Source organism: Balaenoptera ricei, chromosome 6 (assembly GCF_028023285.1).
Source record: "Balaenoptera ricei isolate mBalRic1 chromosome 6, mBalRic1.hap2, whole genome shotgun sequence".
In the NCBI taxonomy this organism is placed as follows: Eukaryota; Metazoa; Chordata; class Mammalia; order Artiodactyla; family Balaenopteridae; genus Balaenoptera; species Balaenoptera ricei.
In genome coordinates, this window is record NC_082644.1 from 120,779,185 (window position 1) to 120,802,119 (window position 22,935).

The 22,935-nt window shown below is 57.7% G+C and overlaps 1 protein-coding gene across 4 annotated transcripts in view; it reads left to right on the top strand.

Annotated features, from left to right (window-relative positions):
- Positions 1-22,317, top strand: part of VAV2 (vav guanine nucleotide exchange factor 2) — a 181,940-nt gene extending 159,623 nt beyond the window's left edge. Inside the window, exons 15-28 of one of the 4 annotated variants that reach the window (XM_059925984.1) lie at positions 1,794-1,903; positions 3,014-3,115; positions 3,505-3,593; positions 5,943-5,959; positions 6,829-6,850; positions 7,850-7,977; positions 9,314-9,388; positions 10,682-10,734; positions 12,032-12,148; positions 14,751-14,838; positions 15,922-16,045; positions 16,836-16,901; positions 17,920-18,077; positions 22,178-22,317. In XM_059925984.1, the coding sequence (XP_059781967.1) occupies positions 1,794-1,903; positions 3,014-3,115; positions 3,505-3,593; positions 5,943-5,959; positions 6,829-6,850; positions 7,850-7,977; positions 9,314-9,388; positions 10,682-10,734; positions 12,032-12,148; positions 14,751-14,838; positions 15,922-16,045; positions 16,836-16,901; positions 17,920-18,077; positions 22,178-22,225 (1,197 nt within the window). In that variant the 3' untranslated portion in view covers positions 22,226-22,317. The remainder of the gene's footprint in view (positions 1-1,793; positions 1,904-3,013; positions 3,116-3,504; positions 3,594-5,942; positions 5,960-6,828; positions 6,851-7,849; positions 7,978-9,313; positions 9,389-10,681; positions 10,735-12,031; positions 12,149-14,750; positions 14,839-15,921; positions 16,046-16,835; positions 16,902-17,919; positions 18,078-22,177) is intronic. The other 3 variants (XM_059925985.1, XM_059925986.1, XM_059925987.1) reach the window with 3 other exon arrangements.
- The last annotated feature ends 618 nt before the right edge of the window (positions 22,318-22,935 follow it).

The window sequence follows — 22,935 nt, forward strand, 5'->3', positions numbered from 1 at the left end:
GCCGCTGGTGAGAGCCCAGCCTTAGACCTTGGCCGCCTGGCCCATGTGGCCCCCTGCAGCAAGCGGACCCTCCTGCCCCTCCCCAAACCTCCCGCTTTGGAGGAGGGCACTGGGTGGGCCTTGCTGTGGCCTGTGGGACTCTGATGTCCAGCCAGTGGGCTGTGGCTGCTGGGGGCGGGGCCATGGCTGGTGAGGGAGGGGCCATGACTGCTAGGGGTGGGGCCATGGCTGCTGGGGGTGGGGCCATGGCTGGTGAGGGAGGGGCCATGACTGCTTGGGGTGGGGCCATGGCTGGTGAGGGAGGGGCCATGGCTGCTGGGGTGGGGCTATGACTGCTGGGGGTGGGGGCATGGCTGCTGGGGGTGGGGCCATGACTTCTGGGGGTGGGGCCATGGCTGCTGGGGGAGGGGCCATGGCTGGTAAGGGAGGGGCCGTGGCTGCTGGGGGTGGGGCCATGGATGCTGCGTTGGTGCTGCCATGCTCTCTGGTTCAGTCCTGCTTCTGCACCCAGTGCTTGAGTACCTATCGTGTGCAGCCCTGGGCTGGGTGTGGGTGCCAGGAACCAAAGTGCTAAAAGAGCCTGGACTCCCGAGCTTACAGGTAGCATGCAGGTACCACCTGGAAGAGCTATTGGGGGTGACCTGCCTAGCCCTGATGTCCAAAACAGGCCACTGGGGCCCCAGAGGCAGTGACCTGAGGCCACCTCCCAGGCTCAGGGCTGAAGACGAAGCCCCCCAAGTTCCGCCCCGGCACCTGCCCCTCTGGGAGGAAGGCCCTTGCCATGGTGGTCCCATCCTGGGGCACGTGGCAGTGGGCAGTGTCCTGGGTTGCGGCACCCACCGCGGGGCTGGGCCAGGCCTCTTGATGATCTCGTCTCCCCTTTTCCTTTCCTCTCCTTGCGCTTCCTAGTCTCACGGGAAAATGGTAAGCCCCTGACGCTCACGTGCTCGCCGCCTTCCTCACCTCCGGGCCCGATACCGGCACTTCCTCCCTGACCTGGGAGTGGGGTCTGGGGACCCGGGTGGGCCTGAGCCGGGCTGGGTTCCTGGCGTTCTCCTCCTTCCTCCCCTCAGTGTCTGGATTAGGAGGAGACATGTATTTGTGATAACAGATTTGCTGGCTGCAAAGGGTGTCAAGTGAAACCCCCCCCCACCTGCCCCACCCACTCCCGGTCCCTGGAGGTTAAGGACCTGGGTGGTTTCAGAGCCACTGGGGTTTTGCCTGTTCTCTCTCTGCCGCCCTTTGTCCTCTCTTTCTTCTTTTCCTCCCTCCTTCCCTCTTTTCCTTTTTCCCTCCATCTTTCCTAACACAGATGGGCTCAGACTTCCCGGACTCTTCTTCCCAGGCCCCTTTAGAAGCCCCGAGCGATGGCCGGGCCTGGTGGTGGCTGAGGGGTGGGAAGGCTGGGCTGGCTTTGCTGCAGCTCCCCAGGCCCGTGGCCTCCTCTGCCTTTTTTGTTTTCTTCTGTTGTTCTAATTCAGACCAGTGAGCTTTTTTGGCATCACATTTAGGAAGTGAAAGTGGGTGGGCTGGCGTCCTGGAGGGGCCCCAGGTGAGCGCCTCAACACAGGTCATTAGAGGTGGCCTGGGCTAAACCAGCAGAGACCTCAGTTGAGGGTGCACCTTGGAGGGGGTCGGAGATGGGTCCCAGGACGTCTCGTTAGAGGCTGCATACACATACACACATGTGTGCACGTACAGGCCCAGGCAGGAGTGTGCGTGTACATGTGCCCGTGTACCTGTGTGCACCTAGCCATGCCCGTTGCAAGCGTGTCCCCCGTCTCCTCCCACAGTGGTCCTACGGCTTCTATCTAATTCACCTTCAAGGCAAGCAGGGCTTCCAGTTTTTCTGCAAGACGGAAGACATGAAGAGGAAGTGGATGGAACAGTTTGAGATGGCCATGTGAGTCCGCCATGGCAGTGGCGTGGGGGTGGGATGCCACGTGGCACATGGATTTTGCCCGGGGAACCCCGCCCCCCCGGGATGCCAGCCCCCTCCCCCCGGGTGGCAGCCTTGCTCTTTAATCTACAGTGGCCAGAGGGCCCTCCCCCTGGGGCCAAGCCTCCCACACCTGACCGGCGGGGCAGCGAGTGGCCAGGAATGGCCATGGTGCCAGATGGACTCACGGTGACCCAGATCCCTGGGCCCTTACAGGCCGGTGGATTGTCACCTTTGGGGAAAAGCCCCAGAACTGTTTTTCCATGAAATCTAGGAGGAGCCCCAATTACCCCAACAGAGAAAGGTGATCACGGGGGTCCCTGGCCACATCAGACCTTCAGGCCAGGGTGGCAGGGTCCTGGGGGCCTCTGGGCAGGTGCACTCACCTCCCTGGCCTCTTCCTCCTGGTGAGATGCACATGAAGGGAGGGCCCAGGTTCTGGGTTTACTGGGAGGATCCAGCGGGGTCCCGCGTGGGACACATCAAAATAGATGGCGGCCAGGCGGTGGGCCCCAAGGCTTTCTAGGGGTTGTAATTTTCTCCCCACCATTCTCATGAAATTTTTCAAGTATTAATCCAAGTTGAAAGAACATCATGGTAAATGCCCGGCCTCCTCCGTTCACGTCTTGTGCTGTTCTCTGTCACGGGCCGTACCCCCAGCCCTGGTGCCGTCTGCTAGTGGACGTGTTGTAGTGAATTGCAGACATCAGTGCAAGTGAGGGTGCGCATCATGAAGTCACGATTTGTTTAGATTTTTATATCTCAGGCTCGCACACAGTGACATCCTGGGTGCGGTTTGCTGAGTCACGACAAACGGTTGCACCGGCCCACACCCAAGCCCTGTCCGGATATATCCCTTAACCATCACCCCAGAAGGTTCTCGAAAGCTCCCACTCAGACCCTTCATCCTCCCCGGGGTGTCAGGGCCCCTCGGGTCTGCCCAGGTGTCGGGGCAGATCCTGGCTCTGAGTCCTGGCCTCCTGACTCCCGGCCGCGTTCGGGAGGCCGGCTGGTTTGGCGGCTCCCGTTTCGGGGGGGCTCAGGGAACCTGGAGCCCGCTTTCCCTCCCATCAGGTCAAACATCAAGCCAGACAAAGCCAACGCCAACCACCACAGCTTCCAGATGTACACGTTTGATAAGACCACCAACTGCAAAGCCTGTAGGATGTTCCTCAGGTGAGGGCCCTGTCCCGGCCCCCGAGGGGGCCTGCTTCTGCCTCTCTCCTGTGCCCCCATCGCCGCCGAGCACCCCTAGGCCAGCGCTGTGCTGGGCCCCAGGGACCCGGGGAGACATCCCATCGTGTGGGAGGCAGCCGGTCCTCGGACGTTTGGGATCTAGCCGGGAGGGGAGGTGACTGTCCCCGTGTGTGCCCAGGGAACCCCTGTGGGGATGGCAGAGCCAGGCCGGGGACCGTCCAAGGGGAGGGCCAGCACCAGGCTGTGCATCAGGGTGGAGGTCCTGGGCCCCAGAGCTTTGAGGGGTGGTCCTTGGGGGGGGCAGAAGGCAAGGTGGATCTGGTGGTCCACCTCACCTCCTGCCCCTTCCCCCTCCCACCCCGGCGCAGAGGCACCTTCTACCAGGGTTACCTGTGCACCAAGTGTGGCGTCGGGGCGCACAAGGAGTGCCTGGAGGTGACCCCTCCCTGCAAAATCAGTGAGTACCCATCCCGCCCTGCCCGTGGGGCACGAGCCCTGGGGGCTGGTCCTCAGGGCCCCACGACGCACCCCGAGCCGAGGGTCCCGTCATCCCTCGCAGCTGCCGGCTCTGGCGCTGTTCCCACATTCTCCTTTCCTGCCGTGGTGACCCCATGGGGCAGGGACCAGATGAGGAAACTGAGGCTCAGAGAGGGGAGGACGCCGGCCCCGGGTCACACTGTGTCAAAAGGCCCAGCCGGAGCGGGAGCGGGGATTCCATGGCAAAGCCCTCCTCGTAACTGCCTACCGGCCGGCGTTTCTCAGCCTCTTGGGCACCCCCTGCCGCATTGCAGCTCTAAACCTCTAGAATCTCCACCCTGCAGAGGGCACAGAACGTTCCCGGCAGTTGCATGGAGGTTTCCGATCACAGAGGGGCACCTCGCCCCTGGGTTCCCCCGCCCCGGAGAGGCCCGGCCCTCTTCAGCCACAGCCCTGTCTGATGGTTCACATGCGTGCACGGCACCTACTGTGCTTCCCTTCGCCTCAGATGGGGAAAGCCTGAGGCTCCTGTCAGTCGACTTGGTTTGGGGGATCAGTTGGGGGAGGGCCCAGCCTAGAGCAGCTGGACGGGCAGCCGGAAAGCCTGAGATGGTTCTGAAAGGTTTCAAAGCCGCCACGATCAGGGGCTGGCTGAGCACTGGATCCGGGCACAGGGCACCCGCCCAGCACCACACTGTTAGCCCTGCTTCATGGGGCCCAGATGCTCCCACATCCCTGTGAAATGGGGCTGTTATGCTGACATCCACACTCAGGGGAGCTGTGCGCAGAGTGGGGTAACCACGCTCCAGGTAGACAGGGAAACATGCCGGGCCTGCTTATGACCCGAGACACCACCGCCCTGAGTAGGAGAGTTTGTTAATTACTCATTTACTGTGACTGCTGGCCCAGTACCCTGATCTGGGAGGAGGGTCCGACAGGTCAGCCCAGACCCCCTCGTCCCCACCAAGGCCCGCCCGATGCAGCCCACTCCGGCCCGGCGGAAGTCCAGCAACCCTGCCAGTCTCTTCCAGGCTAGGGGATGCTGCCGGCCTCCACGGGCCCCAACGCGGCTTTTCAGCTTTGCCCATGGCTACCGCCCTCTTGTGGCCATGTGTCCTTTACGTCAAGTGACTGGACAGTTCATTTCTTTTGGCATTTTTTTCCTGATCTTAAACGTAACATACTTCTTTATCAAAAACTTAGAGGAAAAAAAAGAGGAGAAATGAAATAAAGAAGAAAATAATTATCACTTATGAACGTATTAAGAAATAACCAAAGGTGATATTCTGGTTTATTTCCTGTCAAGTTTTCTCATTTTTAAATAATCTTTCTGTTTCCTTTTCCCTCTGATTATTAAATACCTATTTCCCATAGAAGATATAGAGAAAAGTAAGGGAGATGAAAGCAATCATGGTCACACCAGGCAAAAACAACTGCCGTTAGCCATCACCTGCCTTCTCCCTTTTTTGCAATGCCCCCGCCCCCCGTCCCCTACCTCTTTTTAGGTTTCTGTGTTTTTCATGATATGTATAGTTGAGGCTTTACCAGTTAGGCAATTGCATATCTTTCGAAAACTGAAGTCATCAGCATCCTCCCCGTGTCACTAAGAGCCCATGGTGGGCACCTGGTTTTATTTTAAGGAGCGTGTGGTTCCCCCAAGGGCACGTGCCCGATGCCTGATGCCTGTAACCTCTGTTCTGCAGGGTCTGTCGGATGCTATGTCTGCCCAAAGCAGGCTGCGACTGTGCGTGTTAGATGGTGTTGAAGTCACATCAGCCACACGTTAGCCCTTGTGGTGCTTGTTTTGTCTGGTGGTGGAGTGGCAGCTCAGCTTGTCAGATGGCTGGGGCCCAGCCTGGAGCTGTGTCCTCCCCTTGGGTCACCCCAGGGCAGGCGGAAAGAATCTTTAGAATGTTTGCCTTCCATCTGATGAGCTGAGGTGCCCCATGTCCGAGGTGCTGACAAATAGAGTAGCACACCTACCACGTCTTCTGTTACTTGCCCACGGCAGGCATCACTAATCAATTGTGGAAATCTTCCCTTTGAGCCCAGGTTCCGTCCAGTGATCAGGCAGTTGCTGCCGTTGGAGCAGAGTCGGCTCATGCAGGAAAACCTGTTTGCCATTGGGTCTGATACCCAGTGTGTGTTCTCCCATGGGCCCCCTAAAACCAGAGCTCAGAAGTTGCCATCAGAAGTAATTGAGAGATTTTTGCGGTCACCAAGCACGCGTGTCCATAATCCATGTCTGAAAGGAAGGGCCTTGAAGCTCACCTCGCTCACACACTCAGGCATGCCCAGCGGCTCTGACCCCGATGTGCTTCCTTTTCAGGTTCTCCTGCGGACCTGGTGAGTCCGCCAAACCATTCCCTTCCCACTGCCCTGCACCCTACGCCACCCTGTGCCTGGAGCCAGAAAGACCCAACCGTTCCAGCCCTCACGCCTCTGGGGCCAGGCCGGCTTGCAGAGCCCCTGTTGGTCACGAGGGGCCTTTGTTTTCCTTTGTGGCCGTCAGTAGAAATGGGTCCCTGTGCATGGCCTCCTGGGCCCTGAGAGCTGTCCCCCTGCCCGGCTGCCCACCCGTTCCACCTGCCCAGTGGCTTGCTGGCGGCTGTGGGTGCCCAGCTCTGTGACAGGCGTCTGCCCACCTGCCACCCATCCTGATGGACGTAGAACCCTCTCTTTAGCTGACTTGGGGACGGAGTCACTGAATTCACTTAATGGGGTGTGGACGTCGTGTCTCTCCCCAGCCGTGGGGTCCAGTCAAATTAACCAGCACGTAACGGGCTTTTACTGGGCCCTGTGTGGGCTACAGAGATGCCCTCAAAGAGGAGGGAAGACAGAATATTTAGTATATGCAGCAGGACACGTCCCAGACAGAGACGACAAACCCCAAGCTTTGAGCAGGGAGGCCCTGGGCTGGGGTGGTCAGGGCAGGCTTCCTGGAGGAGGTGGGAGTTAATGTTAAGGGATGGGAGGGGAAGAGAACAGATGTCCCAGGGCTGCGGAGGGGTACAAAGGTGGAGGGTATAAGTAAGAGTCGTGTCACACAGGGAAATAGGTTGTCACCATCACAAAGGTCTGTGGGCATTCAGGACGTGTCCCTGGCCTCCTCCCCTCTTCCTGTCTAGACCCTTCTCTCTGGGTGTGGGGGGCAGGGGGTGTGGGATGCTTGGGCAGCCTTCCCTCCTCACTATCCTCTGTCCTTGCTCTCACAGGACACCTCTGGAGCGGGGCCAGGTGAGTCTGTGGGACTTGGGTCTTCTCTGGTATCGTCCTTGTCAGCTGTCAGAGCCGAGCCTGGGCCTGGCCGCGGTGACTGCCGCCTTTGCCTAGCGTTCTCGGCTCCAGGCTCCCAGGGTGTGTGCTGCCCTCCGGCCCCATCTCCCTCCCACCTCCACGGCCACTTCCCCTGGGAGCTTCCTTAGTTTTGGATGTCGCAGCGCCAGGCATGGGGACAGGGCCCAGCCTGCAGAGAGCCAGGGTCCCTTCAGCCCAGTAGAAGCCCTGAGCTGCAGCCCGGAGACCCCGAGCAGAGCAGACTTTGGGACACTGCTGCTGTCACTTTACCATTCTCTCCGTCCCCCCATGTCCCCCTTGCTCTGCGTTGGGTAGCAGGAGAACTGAAAGCATCAGGTATGAGGCAGCCCGAGCTGCGGACAGAGTCCAACCTAATCATGAAAACAAAACCATGCTGCTGCCTCTGGGGCACCAGCTGCAGGAACCAGGCCTGGCAGACGCGGCCCGTGCAGGGCTGGGCCGGTCAGAGCACGGCACGGTCTAGGAGGGGCCTACAAGTTTCGGGGGGGCTCAGGCGGGCCCCCCCCGTCAGCCCAGGGCTGCCCCGGAGTAGCCGTGTGGCCTTGGCAGGTCGCTGACCCGGCCCCCGCCTCTAACAGGACGGAGACCCCGTCTCCTGCTCCGTGCTGCTGACTCTCAGTCACAGATTCGAAAGGTGTTTGGATGACAGCACGTAAAGTGCTCTTCAAGATTAAGTTGCTATTACTGCAATGACACCCTGAATCTGCTAATCTCATAAATAGTTTACTTATGATATTTAACAAAGGGACGTGGGAGCCTTCCGGGAAGAATTTAGGGAGGGGCGATACAGGCCCATGGCCCACTTCCAAGAGCCCTGAGAGGTCTGAGAAGGCCGGGGAGGTCAAGGTCAACTTGGGGGTGGGCTGCCACCAGGACCAAGTCACCGAGCCACGCCCTCTCCTGCCCTGTCCTTCGCAGGTCCCAAGATGGTGGCCGTGCAGAATTACCATGGCAACCCTGCTCCCCCCGGGAAGCCGGTGCTGACCTTCCAGACGGGCGACGTGATTGAGCTACTGAGAGGCGACCCTGAGTCTCAGTGGTGGGAGGTGGGTCCTGGACCTGGGAGGGTCTCGGCCCCCGGCTACCCCCCCTCCCCACTCCCTAGGGTAGAAGCAGAGAGTCCTGCATTTCCAGGCAGGGGTGGGTATTGGGGTGCGAGACCATCGGGGTGGAGAGAAGCGGGCTGTTAGCGGGGCCTGGGTCTTGGGGTGTTTGCCTTGAGGTGGTAGGGAGTGCCGCATCCCCTCACGGAAGAGGTCCTCCTCCTGGTGTCCAAGCCCTTTCCCTGTCTGCCTCCTGCCTGGGTTGTGTCCTGCACACACACATTCCCCAGGCTCCGCCCAGGCCGTGCCGCGCCCACCCTGCTCCCCACCTGCCCCGGTCCAGGCCAGCACCACCTTGCTCAGCACTGGGGGGGACAGCATGACCGAGACCCGCCCACCGCCCTGCCCCAGGAGGCCCAGACACGGACACAGGTCCATGTGATGGTTTACGGTTCTGAGCCACGAAACCTGCTGTTCTGGTGATGAGGCCTGAGAAAGGGGAGCCGTCGGTGCTGCTATGAGATCTCCCAAGCCCCCCAACCCACGGGGTCCACATGGCACCACAGGAAACCGGGGCACTTGCCCAGGCTGGGTGACCAGGGTGACCTGCTTAAAGCTGTTGCTAGTGCATGTGTTCGTCAGTGGCCAAGTCCTGTTACTGCCGTCGTCGTCGTCGTTGTGTGGCGGTCCTTGTCAGTACGTACGTACTTATGAATTTATCGCACTCGACTCGGCCTCATGTAACTGGAGATTCAGGAGCTGAGACGGTGTCTGCGGTACAGAGTCTGCCCCGTGCTGTCCCTGGCCACCCAGTTCCCCTCCCTAGCTGTCACCAGGGCCATCAGGCTTGGGTGGCCTTGCAGAGACACTTTGCTGATGTGAAAGTGGGGGCTGAGGAGGAGCTGCCGGGAAGACCTTAGGAGGGTCTTCCAGGCAGAGGGAAACGGAGAGAGTGAACAGTCGCCCCCAGGCCCTCCCACGCTGTGCTGTGTTTTATCAAGACCCCCAGGTCCGCACGCCCCTCGCGGTTTGGGAAGGGCCGGTGTGGATAAGAGGAAACAGCGGCCAGGAGAGGGGGCTCTAGTCCCAGCACCAAGCAAGCCGTGTAACTTCTCTGGGCCTCAGTATCCTCATCTGTGAAGTGGGGGCGCCCCTCACCTTCCTGCCCCAAACGGTGATGAGGTCAGCTGAGGTTACAGCGGGAAGGTGATGCTGTGATGGGCTTCTCAGGGACTCCCTCGTCCTCCTCAGGACGAGCTGAGTGCGCACTGCAATCCCCCCTCCCCCCACCACTGGCCAGGCCAGGCCCCGCCGGCCCTGACCATCTGTCCTCTCCCAGGGTCGATTGGTGCAAACCAGGAAGTCAGGTTACTTCCCTAGCTCGTCTGTGAAGCCCTGTCCAGTGGATGGAAGGGTGAGTACTTCCCATGGAAGCTTCTGGAGCATGGTGGCCATGGTGCCGTGGGTGCTGAGAGCTGTCTCCTCACTCCGGACGCCCTGGACTTGTTCAGGCCGTTGTGAGCTGGCCCCGGAGCTGGGACGGAGGGCCAAGGGGCAGGGGATCCCTCCTCTTGGGAGGACTTGGCTGTTTAAAAAACACTAAAATGGGCATCTCTGCAGCAGGTGTGATGGACCAAAGACCAGCTGCCTTTCTCCACACTGGAGGGAATTTATAAGTCTTCTCCCTCGAACATAAGGACTCAGAGCTAGATGTTATGATATTTACAGAAGAGGCAATATGGCATTTGTTTCATCTGAGTACTGTGGAGCAAATTCTGCTCTGTTACAAAAGGCATCGAGCTGTCAGCCATCAATTGCATCACCCACACCCCCCCGCCCAGAAAAAGCTAAAAGTGAGAGAGTGAAACTTCTCCCGAGGGAGCAGGAGGCAGGTGCCCGACCCCCTGGGAGCCCTGGTCCACCTACCGGGCCCTGCCCGGCCTCTGGCCCCACTGCCCAGGCTGCTGCTTCTGTGCAGGCCATTGCCCAGTTGAAGGAGAAAGCATTTTGGGACAGGCTTTGCTGGCAGGTCAAAGGGACCAGACAGCAGAGGAAGAAAATGTCACTAACTCACTGGGTGGCCTGCGGGGGGGAGGGGCGGGGGGGCGGGGTGGAGGGTCCCTTCCCAGCCCTGGCCCTCAGTTTCCCCATCTTCATGGTGAATGGGGTGGGGAGGGGACAGGTAGTCTGGGAGGCTCTACCCAGCCTGTGGCCCAGTGAGAGGAGGCCAGGCCAGCGAGGGCGCAGCGTGGGGTCTGGAGAGCCGCAAGGTTTGCTGCGGACGCGGCTCTCCACCTGCAGACCGCACTGCTGCCGGCCCAATGCCTGTCCCTGGGGCTGCGGCCCGTCCGCTGCAGAGCGCGCGAGGTATAGGGTGTGCTCCTGTCCACTGCTGAGAAGTTGCAGCCGCCTTCAGGTTGCTCTCTTCCTCCTTACTCTGCACTGTTAGTTGGATGCTATCTATTCATTCATTCGGTCAATCAGTCAATCATTCATTCGATCAAACCCACTGAGCATCTACTCAGAGATGGTGAGTTCTGGCTGCTCCCCTCAGGGACCTCCCAGGCCAGTGGCTCTGGGTCTAAGTCCACAGACGTCCTGGTAGCCAGTGCTGGGCCCCCGGGGTCATTGATGATAGGACGTCGCTGGGCCCCGCTCTGTGGACAGTCCCTGGGGACACACCAACCCGAATGTTCTCTCCTGCCAGCCGCCCATCAGCCGGCCGCCGTCCCGGGATATGGACTACGCCGCATACCCCTGGTGAGTGGATCTGCGGGGGCCCCAGGCTGCCTCTCGTGTCTCCAGGGCGGCTGAGCCCGGCTGCACGCGGCCCCCTTCTCCCCTCCTCAGCTCTGAATCGCTGGGAGCCCGGGGGAGTCTTCTCTACCCCGAGGCCGCTGTTTCCCCGTCTGTAAACAGATCATCAGGTTCTAACATTTGGGAGAACGAAGCCCTTTTTAAAATGTGATCTTACTTGAGCCTTGTCTAAAATATCAGTATATAGAAGGAGGTATATTTAAGGCCAAAATTATAATTGTATTTGCTCATACGGGCTCGATGAGAGCAGTGGGGCTGTTTGATGAATAAAACGTGGAGGTGACGTGGTAGGTATGAGTCTCAGATGCAGGTCGGCCTCGGGTCCAGCTTTTATCACTCTGCCGGCTGGCTTACCGGCTGCCTGGAAGAATGACTGCCCTCGGTGACCATGGCCCTGCAGAAGCTCGCCCTGTGGCAGCCCCAGAGCAGTGGGCCACTCGACCCCGGGAGGGTCTGCCCTTGTGGTTTTCGGTTTGGGGTTGATCCCTGAAGCCACCCCGGGACCCCTGTGCCCAGTGGTGTGATGTGCCTGCACCCTCGGTGTCCCTGGCCTCCCCGGCACCGCCCCATCCGGGTCTCTGAGACCCCTGGGTCTGTTCCAGTATGCTGTTCACCCTGCATTTGGGTCTAATGTGGAGGGTGGGGGGCTTAAGCTGTGATTTTCACTTGATGGAGTAACGCACTGAACTTTAATTTTCTAACGAATCTGTTTACAAAAGTCCCAATTCAGCCCAACAGGGAGGTGCAAATGGGGTCAGGCTTTGTTCTTGAGGCTGGGGGTCGGGGTGGGCTTCATTTCCATAGAGCTGGTGAGAAAAGCTTTCAGTCAGTGTGTCGGAAACCCACCCAGGGAGATGCTGATGGTCTCCAGTATGTTAGGACACAAAACAAAACCCCACATGAGCAGTTTGTGTTTATTACTGCTTGTTAAACAGTGACAACTTGGAAAGGAAATTTGACCTAATGTCTGTTACCCTGAACGCCTCTTGCAGGCCCAAGGTCTGGAGGGTGGAGGCCGCGGGGGACTGTCTGGGGCCTGTTTGGGGTCCTTATCTCTCCCCCAGCCACCTTCCCTGTGCGGGCTGTGAGCCGGCACGCGGATGCCCCGCCCCGTGCGTCTCCTCCAGACCCCGCCCACCGCTCGCCCCTCCTCCTGGGGGCGTGGCCTCGCGTCCCAATAGGCTCTTCAGCAGATTAGAGCCGTGTCAGTGAACAGCCCCCGTTTCCCCCTCTGCTCCAGGTTTGCCGGCAACATGGAAAGGCAGCAGACCGACAACCTGCTCAAATCCCACGCCAGCGGGACCTACCTAATCAGGGAGCGGCCGGCCGAGGCCGAGCGCTTTGCCATAAGCATCAAGTACGTGGAGGCTGGGGCTCAGAGAGACCCCTCCCCCCATGCCGTTCTGAACCAAGGAACCCACATCCCCTCCGGATTCTGGGCTTGTTGGGTGTGGCCTTGGGATGCGTTGCCCACGCCAGGGCACTTTTGAGATGAAAGGGCGTCAGCGGGTCTGCACAATGCACCTGGCCCGGGACAATCGTGAGTGATCCCGGCCTGCCGTCAGTTCTGCCCGAAGCCGCCCCGTGGGCTTGGTCTGGTGTTTTTCAGGTGGTGGGGACCAGAGGAGCTCAGGGACGGGGACAGGCCTATGGTGAGAGGTCAGGGACTTCCAGTGGCCCCACAGGTGGCCTTGGAGAACACGGGCAGTCACGCTGCTGCCAGCTCAGGGCTTCAGCCCGTGGCCTTCGGGCTGGGGTCCTCCTTCTCAGACTCTGCCCCCTTGTGGGTCTTCTGTCTCCTCCTCAAGAGACAGAATCTGATTGGTCGTTGGTCACCATCGGCATAGGACACACACTGGACAGGAGTCTCAGGCCGGTGAATAGAGAGTTCTGGTTTGCCGTGACCTTGATGGGGTCAAGAGCCCCAAGCAGGGTGGCCTGTGTCCAGGGAAGGCCCCCTCGGGTCTGCTGGGGGGGGCAGGCCCAGTGACCGGGCCACCGGACGGCCACAGAGTCACCGCCTGGGTGCTTCTGGTATCGAGTCACAGAAGCCAACGCGAGGGAGCAGAGAGGCCCTCTTGGTAGGATGCAGGAGCGCCTCTGGCCGTTAGGGGCAGACGGGAGCTGGGCTCAGTGGGGCCGCACCCAGGTCCTGAGCACACAGCCCACTCCCATCTTTCCATCTCAGCTTTTGTTCTCCCGCCCCCTGCATCAGCTTCCTCTGCATCTGTGCCCAGTGGGGGCCGAGGGCATGAGCGCCCCAGCAGCAGGGTGCCGGTCCTGGCCTGAGCACGTGCCGCCGGCCAGCATGCCTGCACGTGCGCACGTGCGTGAACGTACCCCCATCCCCCTCTTCCATTACTGGGAGGCCTGCAGGTGGTCATCCCCTGGTCATCCAGGGCAGGGTCCCACTGTACAGAATGGCTGTTGCAGGACCCCTGGGGTGGAAGTGGTGGAGGGGTCAGGATCTGGGCAACTAGGAGGAGCCAGAACTGAGGACGAGACCCCCACCTAGGTGGACAAACTGCCACGGTCCCCACGGGCTTTCCAAGAGGCCCCACTAATGTTTGGGCCTGAAACAAATGCGCTGGCTTTTCTAAAATACAAAAACCAAAGAACACCTGCAGCTTTGAAAGTGACAGATGTCTAGTGAATGTCAGCTGGACACAACCTGGGTCACCTGGTACACAGGACTTGCTCTCAAGCAGAGATCAGCGGTACCTGCCGTGGGTGGTGGGAGCATTGTAAGGTGTGTGACCCAGTGCAGGTGGGGCCTCCCGCGGTGAGAGTCTCGGTAGGGCCCTGGGAGATCAGTGGCGCGTGAGGCGTGCTGGCAGGTCTGTGGCAGAGACTGGGGCAGCACCAAGCAGTGAAGTGGCAGAGGCGTCTCTCGCCTGATAGGACTTCATGGAGCACCTTCTGGGTGCCTGGCCCGCAGGATTCTGGAGTGGGGCTCAGACAGGTCTTGTCCAAGGAGCTGGGGTGGGGCTGAGCACGCTAAGCTCACTTTGAATCCAGGAGAAACAGAGTGGTGGGTGTCTCCAAGGCCCCACGGGAGAGGAGGCTGGCAGCTGGGCGTTTGCTTACTTAACAACTGTTTATTCCATTAACTGGTTTCCAGATGTTAAACCAACCTTGCCTTCCTGGCATGTCCCATTTGACCGTGGTGTAAAGTCCTTTTGATATGTTGGTGTGTATAGATGTGCGTATGGAGAGCGTGTGTTGAGGATTCGTGCCTCTGTCGTCACAGGGGATATTGGTGTGTCGTTTTCTTTACTTGTGATGTCTTTGTGTGGCTTTGTGATTCGGAGGCAAGGGGTACGTGCTCTCCAACGAGGCCACATTTGAACTGAGACCTGGGACACAAGGCAGGGTCGTGAGGGTGGCGGGAGGGGGAGCATTCTGGGCCGAGGGGACAGCCAGTGCCAGGGCACGGCAGGCTTGTGCTTGGCGTGTCTGAGGAAGAGCTCCTCCGGCCAGCTGGGGTGAGGGTGCAGAGGAGGAGAATCGTAGGAGATGGTGTCACAGCTGGGGTGAGGCTGCTCCCTTCGGGCCTCACAGGCCAAGGTCAGACCTCTGACTTACAAACCACGCTGTGAAGGCCTCACCAGGTGATGGGGAAATGGGGAGGGGGACGTCCCCAGTGCAGAGAACAAGCGGAATCCGGGACAGGACATCACAGTGGCACCGGTTGGAGGAGTGGAGAGGAGCTTCGGGGCCTGAGGCCTTGGCTGACCCGGGAGTTTGGGCTTCAGACGGGTGGCCTGATGGATGGATGGACAAGCAGTAGGAGACAGGCCCCGGCTGGGGCGGGGGGAGAGGTTGCAGCCATAGGAGCAGGAGGTGCGGGCCGAGGGCCAGGGTCTTTGCTCAGCAAACATACAATAAGCCTGGACCCCTGGGGGGCCAGGGGCCGTGTGGCTTGTGTAGTGACTGGCGCTCCCGTGTGCTTTGCCCAGATTCAATGACGAGGTGAAGCACATTAAGGTGGTGGAGAAGGACAGCTGGGTGCACATCACAGAAGCCAAGAAATTTGAAAGCCTCTTGGTATGTGATCCCGCAGCTCCCGCCGGCCCGTCCCCGAGGGTGGGAGGAGGGCCCAGGTCTCCCACCGCAGCCACACCGAGGAGGAGCGGCCCGCTGCACCCACTCCTGCAGGCCGGGCTTGCAGAGGGGGAGAGCCCAGCAGGGGTCCCCCTCTCCCCGGGGAGGAGAGTCTTCCCAGTGTGGGAAAGATCCAGGGCAACTGGATTGTAGGGCACCTTGGGACAGGTAGGGCCTCGTCGCAGCCCCCCGAATCAGACTTCTATCCCCCAAACCCCGTGGTGGACAGGAGGACCACCAGCATCATGCAGCCCATTCGCTTCCAACGCCCCCACCCCCGCTGTCCCAGCCCAGCCAGAAAGCCACAAAAGGCATAGTCCTTCTTAAAATGACTTTAAAGTTGGACCTGGTGTTCCTTTGCTAAATTACGCGTGTTCCGTGCATGGAGAACATCTAACTAGAGGATCTGAGCTCTTAGACTGCCCACTGCGGCCGCAGAAACACACCCAGTAAAACAGAGTATCCACAATCTGCCCCCAAACCTGATGTTCTTGTCTCAGGGTGAGTCCCCACCGCCTCTCAGTAGAGCCTAGGTGTGGTTTATAGGTTCCTTTTTCAAACAAAGCCCCTGGCCACACTGGACCCAACTCTTAGTTTACCTCTCAACACAATGAATGCTCACCAGGGGGACCACCCTCTTCCTGCCCCACTGTAGCCGTGTGGCATTCGGTCACGTGGACATGCTGGGATTTCTCGAGGCACTTCCTGGTGTTGGACGTGTGGGCGTTTCAAGTTTTTCTCCATTACGAAGAGTGTTGCAGGGAGCATTTGTGTCCATCAATCCCGGCCTTCTTCCCTGACTCTTCCCTTAGAAACTTTTGGGAGAGAAATTGCAGCATCAAAAGTTTGCAATACCACCCTGCCCCCAGTTTGGGTGCTAGGAGGGGCAGCAAGGAGGAGGGGTAGTTTTTGGGGGTCAAGGAGATGAGTCCCTTGTGAGAACCTGGGAAGATGGGAGAGGGAGGGCAGGGCGTCTGGGAGGACTGCCTGGAGGCGGAGGTAGCAGTGAGTGTGTGCGTCTTGCAGGAGTTGGTAGAGTACTACCAGTGCCACTCGCTCAAGGAGAGCTTCAAGCAGCTGGACACCACGCTCAAGTACCCCTACAAGTCACGGGAACGCGTGGCCTCTAGGGCCTCCAGCCGGTCCCCAGGTAACGCCCGTGCGCGGAAGGCTTCCGGTGGGCTGCACTGACCTCGGCCAGGAGCCCCTTCCCTATTCCCACCCCGGGGAGCAGTGGCCCAGGCCCCCCAGCCCTTCACCAGCACCCTTCTGAGCCAGGGTGCCAGGGCGGCCCCATGTGACAGGTGGGGAGTGCCAGCTCTGAATTGCTGCTCCGAGTTTTGGTACCTCTGCCTGGAGGTCAGAGTGGGGAGGGAACAGGGCAGGTCCCTTCTGTCCTCAGATACGTCCCTGTGCCCCAGCACCCCGACCCCCGCCCAGGGACCCCAGCTACGAGGGAGCCAGAGCCAGTACCTCTGTTTGCAGATGGGGGCCAGCTGGGGGGAGGGGCAGGGTGGGCCCAGAGTGTTTGGCATCCGGCCCAGGGCTCTGTCTCGGAGCCACCCCACTTCCTTCAGCTGCAGGGGCCTGCAGGACCTCGGGTCCCACCTGGGCAGAGCAGGCCAGGAGAGGAACGACGGGCCTTTAGTGAGCACCTACTGTGTGCCGGGCGAGGGGCTGGGCTCTGCACGAATAGTTTCCTGTATCCTCGCGCGAGCCCGCCCACTGGGAGGAGGTGGCCCAGGAAACAGGTGCAGGAGGTGGAGCGAGGGCAGCTGCACCCGCGCCCGGGTGGGTCCCGAGGCCCGCGCCGTCCCGCTGCCCTCCTGGTGCCCTGGGCGGGGCCTGGGCCGCCATCCCCGCCGCCTGTGACCGCGCCTGTGACAGCGTGTGGGTGCTCCCCTGGCCCCCCTTTCACAGTCTCTCTCGCCTCTTTGCAGCTTCCTGCGCTTCCTACAGCTTTTCTTTTCTCAGTCCTCAGGGCTCCTCCGCGCCCTTCTGGTCAGGTACCGCTGCTGCTCGGGGCGTGGGGGGCCCGGCCTGCCGCCAGCTGCCTGGCGGGCCACGGCCCCGGCCTGAAAGTGTCCGCAGCTGCCCGCAGCCTGGGCGGGGTGGGGCAGGGGGACGGGGGGGGATGCCTGCTGCAGCTCCTGCAGACACAGTCCGGCCTGGCGCTGCCCTCACCCCTGCCATGCTCACCCCCATGACCCCTCTCCAGCTCATCAGCCACTGTCCCCCGTTGCTCCCCGGGAGCTTTGCGTCTGGCAGCAGCAAACAGCCGGGCGACCCCTCGGGGTGAAGGTGGGAGCAGCCCCGGGGCGGGCCCCACTCGGCAACAGCAAGGAGGACTTGTGGGGCTTGGGTGCAGGGGGACAGGTCTCGACTGGCCTTGACCGCACGGCCCTCTACTGCCAGAGTCAGAGCCCTCCCCAGCAGCTGCATGTGTTGCCCCTCCCATCACGGGCCATTGTCATCTGTCCATCAGGACTCCTGGGTCCCGGGCCAAGCTGGTCCAACTGGCTTTCCAGTTTGGTGTGGGCTCTGGAGTTGGGGACACGAGGGAAGTCGGGTACCAATGCCCTGGGGTCCAATTCCAGGCACTTTGTCAGAGTGAAGGCTGGGAGCTGGGCAGCGGTCACTCAGCTGTCCACTGGTCATGTGATGATGCCCAGGCCCTGGGCACACGGGGGGAGGCCCCGAGGGAGCTGTGACAGAGCGCCGACATCTGCTCGTATCCCCACGAGCACGCTCGCCGCCCGTGACGGCCCCCAGTGGGGCGGTGAAGCTCTGACTTCATCACGGTGGAGCTCGGATGGGCCACGTGCCCCCAGGTTGGGGCGCCCACAGAGGAGCGAGGGGCCCTGGGATCGGAGCCTGGTCTGTCCCGCCAGAGCCTTTCCGCTCGATGGGCTCCTCTGTGGGCACAGGGCTGGGCCCCAGGGGAGAGACCCAGCTTGGCCCGAAGGACCCTCAGCCCTGGCCGCCCCGCCCGGCAGCTGTGTGACGCCGCCCATCTCCCTCCAGCAGTGTTCACGCCCCGCGTCATCGGCACGGCCGTGGCCAGGTACAACTTCGCTGCCCGGGACCTGCGGGAGCTCTCGCTGCGAGAAGGCGACGTGGTGAAGATCTACAGCCGCATCGGTGGGGACCAGGGCTGGTGGAAGGGCGAGACCAACGGCCGGGTGAGTGGGACCGGCCCCGGCTCCTGGGCCCCACGGGGTCTCCGCCTCCCTGCGGTGCTCGGGAAGGTGGGGCTCTGGCAGGCTGCCACCGCAGCACCACCTTGCCCCGACTCTGTGCCCTCTGACTGCGCCCAGGAGGTTGGGTGTCCCCAGGCTCCGTGAGCCAAGGTCACAGTGAGGAAGCGACTTCCTGGCTCAAATCTGGACCCCGGCCTGTCTGACCCTGTATCTATGCTTGGTCCTATTCTATGGTCCGTTGTGGAAACGGCAGGGGACAGATGTTGGGTGCTGTCTTTAAGTCCCTTGCACGTGCGCAACCCTCTTTGCAGGCCGGGAGGCTGCAGGACTGAGAGTAGGGCCGGATGTTCTCACTGGGCTCCTGCCATTCCATAAGACCTCATTTACACCTTGGTGAGATGGGAAGGGACACACAGTGTCCCCAGCCAGCCTGCGATTCTGAAACCCCATGGCTCCTTATCCTGGTACCCTGTCTGGACCCCCTGGCTTTGACCATTTCCATTGGCAGTCACCCGGCAGGGTGCCTGGGCTCCACAAAGCACCGATTAGGAAACGTCCAGTTTTTGCAGGGGCTGCAGCTGCCCACAGACTTGGCTCCCATCACTTACCATTCCATTGCCAGGTGGAAGGAACTGGTCTGCCTCCACCTTGGAGGCCCTTGGGTCTGATCCTTTTTCCATCTGACAGCCCTTCAGAAGTGTGAGGCCACTGAGTCCTAGGCAGTCAACCTGGAGGGCTGGGACTGCTAGCTCTCAAAAGTGCCAAGAGGCACCTGGAGCTGGGCCCTCACCCCAGTCATGAAGTCAGCCAGTTTCCCAGATGATTTTGATGCAGAATTCAGTTTTAGAACCACTGGTTTAGAGTGTTGCTAGATATTCCTGTTGTTGATACTTTAACCCTGTTATGAAATGTCGTAGTTCTTGCTGTGAAGTCTGCTTTACCTGCTGTTTGAGAGAGACCAGCTTTTTGAGGGGATTAGTGTTTTGCATGACATACTTTCTTCTTTCTTGTATTACTTTCAGCTTTGCTGTATTCTTACATTTAAGATAGTTAGATGATAAAATCTTATTATAAATGGACTTTTACAAGCCAGTCTGATCTGACAGTCTTGACCTTTTGATTAGTATAGGTAGTCCATTTACATTTAATGTAATTACTGAGATATTTAGGTTTAAATGCATCATCTGTTTATTTTCTATTTTTCACATCTATTCCTTCTTTGTTGTCCTTTCTTTCCGACTTTTGGATTAATCAATTTTTCTATTCCACTTCTCACCCGCCTTGCTTAGTTTGTTAGTTACACATTCTTTCCCCGTTACTTAAGTGGTTACCTTAGAGGTTCAATGTGCACTTTGATTTCTGACAGACCACCTTAAATTAGTACTTTCACTACTTACCAGACAATGCAAGGACCTGACGCCCTTTGACTATATTCATTTTCCTTCCAACTTTCGGGCAAGTGTTGTCATGTTTCTTAATTTCACATTTTTTAACCCCGTAAGACATTATTTTTGTTTCAAGCAGTTAATTTTCATTTAGATTTTTTTTTTTAATTTTATTTATTTATTTATTTATTTATTTATGGCTGTGTTGGGTCTTCGTTTCTGTGCTAGGGCTTTCTCTAGTTGCGGCAAGCGGGGGCCACTCTTCATCGCGGTGCGCGGGCCTCTCACTATCGCGGCCTCTCTTGTTGTGGAGCACAGGCTTCAGACGCACAGGCTCAGCAATTGTGGCACACGGGCCTAGTTGCTCCGCGGCATGTGGGATCTTCCCAGACCAGGGCTCGAACCTGTGTCCCCTGCATTGGCAGGCAGATTCTCAACCACTGCGCCACCAGGGAAGCCCATAGATTTACCTCTTTACCTTTCCCAGGGTTCCTCATTTCTTCCTGCATTGTTATACATACAATCAAAACCACATTCCTGGTGCTTGAAGTTCCCTCTTAGTATGATTTTTAGTGCAAGTCTGCTACTTACAGATTCTTAGTTTTTGTTGGATCTGAACACATCTTTCTTTCACTTTCTTTTTTAAATGTTTTCATTATAAAATGTTTGTAATTTATTTTGATATAATTTCAAATTTAAAGAAAAGTTGCAGTCCTACAAAAACTCCCATATGCCCAAATTTACCAATTAAGAATGGTTTGTTCATTTGGTTTCTCATTTGCATTCTCTCTCTCTCTCTCTCTCTCTGTAAGTGTGGGTGTGTGTACATTTATTTTTCTCTAAACCATTTGGAAATCAATTGCAGAAATCATAGCGCTTTACCCTTAAAGAACTGTAGTGTGTATTTCTTAAGATCAAGGACATTTCCCTTTGATATAATTATCTACTCCCCAGTCCATATTCAGATTTCACAACTGTCCCAATAGTGTTTTCTCTAGTTATTTTCCCCTGGTCCTAGATCATGAATTGCATTTACTTGCCATGACCCTCAACTCTCTTTAATCTGGGACAGTTCTTCAGCTTTTCTCTGTCTTACATGACTTTGACAATGTGGAGAGTATGGGCCAGTTATTTTTGTAGACTATCCCTCAATTTAGGTTTCTTTGGTATTTCTTCATGATTAGACTGAGGTTGTATTTTTTGGTGGGAACACCACAATGGGGATGTTTTCTCTTTTTCAGTGCTGTAGAGTCCTTTCAAGAAGTTTATGATGTCAGTTTGCCCCATTACTGTGACATTAACTTTGATCACTTGGTTAAGGTGGTGTCTGCCAAGTTTCTCCACTCTGAATTTACTGTAGTTAATAAGTAATGTGCACGGTAATACTTTGAAATCAGATAAACAGGCTGTTCCTCATCAAACTTTCACCTACTAGTTTTATCATTCATTGATGAATTTTGCCTATTCAGTTATTTCTATCATGGTGGAGAATAGTGATTTTCTATCTTTTTTTATACACTTATTAGTGGGCATTCTACTGTAAGGAAAAGCTTTCTCTTCTCTGCTTGGTCATTCTCCCCCAGCAATCAGTCATCTCTCCAATGAGACCTGCTTCCTTTTTATGAGCCATTTTATTGAGTTCATTTTTGAAGGGTATTTTTTACTGGGTTTAGAATTCTAGGCTGGCAGATCTTTTATTTCAGCACTTCGAGGATGTCATTCTATTGTCACCAGGCTTCCATCATTTCTGTAGAAAAGTCCATCAGCATTCTTATCGTGATTCCTTTGGAGGAAGTGTCTGCACTACTCCCCACTGGGCTCCATGTGAAAAAAGTCTTTGTTTTTCATCAGTTTTACTATACTGTGCCTATGTATGGTTTTCTCTGTATTCATTCTGTTTGAGATTTGCAGAGATTTTTTTGAATGTGTGGTTTGATGTCCTACATCAGTTTTGGAAATTTCTTCAGATAGTGTATCTGCTCCATTTTCTCTCTTTTCTCCTGGGGATCTGTTCACATGGATGGTAGATCTTGTTCACCATGGCCCACATATTATTTTTACCGTTTTATGTGTGTTTCATCCATTTTCTCTGGTTTTCCATCTCATTACTCTTTATTGACTTATCTTCCAGTTTATTAGTCTTCTTTTCTGCTTTGTCTAATCTGCTCTTAACTTCAGTCATTATATTTTTCAGTTCTAGGATTTCTATTTGATTTCTGATTTCAGTTCTCTGGGAAAATTTTCTGCTTTTTCATCAGTTTTCTGAAACAGACAGGTTAGAGTTACTTACGTTTCCTGATGGATGACCCCAATATCTGGATGACCTGTAGATTGGTTTCTGCTGTCTGCATTTTCTCTTCGTTTCTGTCACTTGTTCCTGTAAATGCTGAGCTTGCGTATAAAACACCACAGAGGCTCTGGATGATGTTATTTTCCTCCAGAGAGGATTTAATTTTTTTCTGGCTGGCAGTTAGCTGGTGGGCAGGTCGTCTTGAACTGCTCTGGGCTGGTGCATTTCAGGGTCACCCCTACTCCTGGGCCTCGGCTCCACTAGGCTCTCTGCCTCTTCTCCAGGGCCTCTCTCGGAGGTGGGCCTGCCTTAGAACGCCAGCCTTTTAAAGAATCGCCCACCTCCACAAACCTCCACTTGCCCTCACCCTTCACACACACTTAACGTGAGTCTGCCATCTTTCTCAGATTGGCTGGTTTCCTTCAACGTACGTAGAAGAGGAGGGCATCCAGTGACAGCGAGAATGCGGACAGGACTCGCGGATTTTCTTGGAAGAGTCGCTCCAGTGCTGAAGTCTGTCTCCAGCTCTGAGACTCAGAGGGGAAATGCCCGCCAACCTTCCAGTCTTCAACAGCCCATGGGGATGGGGAGGGTTTTCAGAATCCTACATGTGATCCGTCCCACCACCAGCCTGCCCTTGGTGGCCTGTCCTGGGTACGCCACTTGTACATACAGGAAATCTGGGCCAGCCCTGCTTGGCTGCCACCCCCGGAGTGCTGAGGAGAGGGAGCGCCTGTGGCGTCCCGAGCCAGGCTCTGGGTGACAGCTGAGGCCAGAGCTCACCTCGCCCTTGTCCTGTCGAGATGGCCTTCAGGAGCTTAGGTTTGAATGGCATATGCTATCCCAGGGAGGGCTGGGGACCTTCCCCTTGGTCCCTCCTGCTCAGCCTCTGGACCCTCAGCCCTGCTGCGTCCTGCTGTTCCCAGGGGGAGGCAGAAGGGACCAGAGCCAGGCTGCTGTGCTTGGGGACAGAGGGAGAGAGCATCGCCAGGGCCCGTGCAGCCCCTCGGCCCCCTCCTGTCCCTCTGCGCCGGGGGTGTGCAGAGACCCCAGGGTGGCCGCTCTCTCGGGAGGGAGCCTTGGGAACCTTGAAGCTGCCGCCCCTGCTCCCCAGTCAGTGGTACTGTCCTTTGCCCTGAGTCCTTGGTGTGTGTCTGTCCTGTCC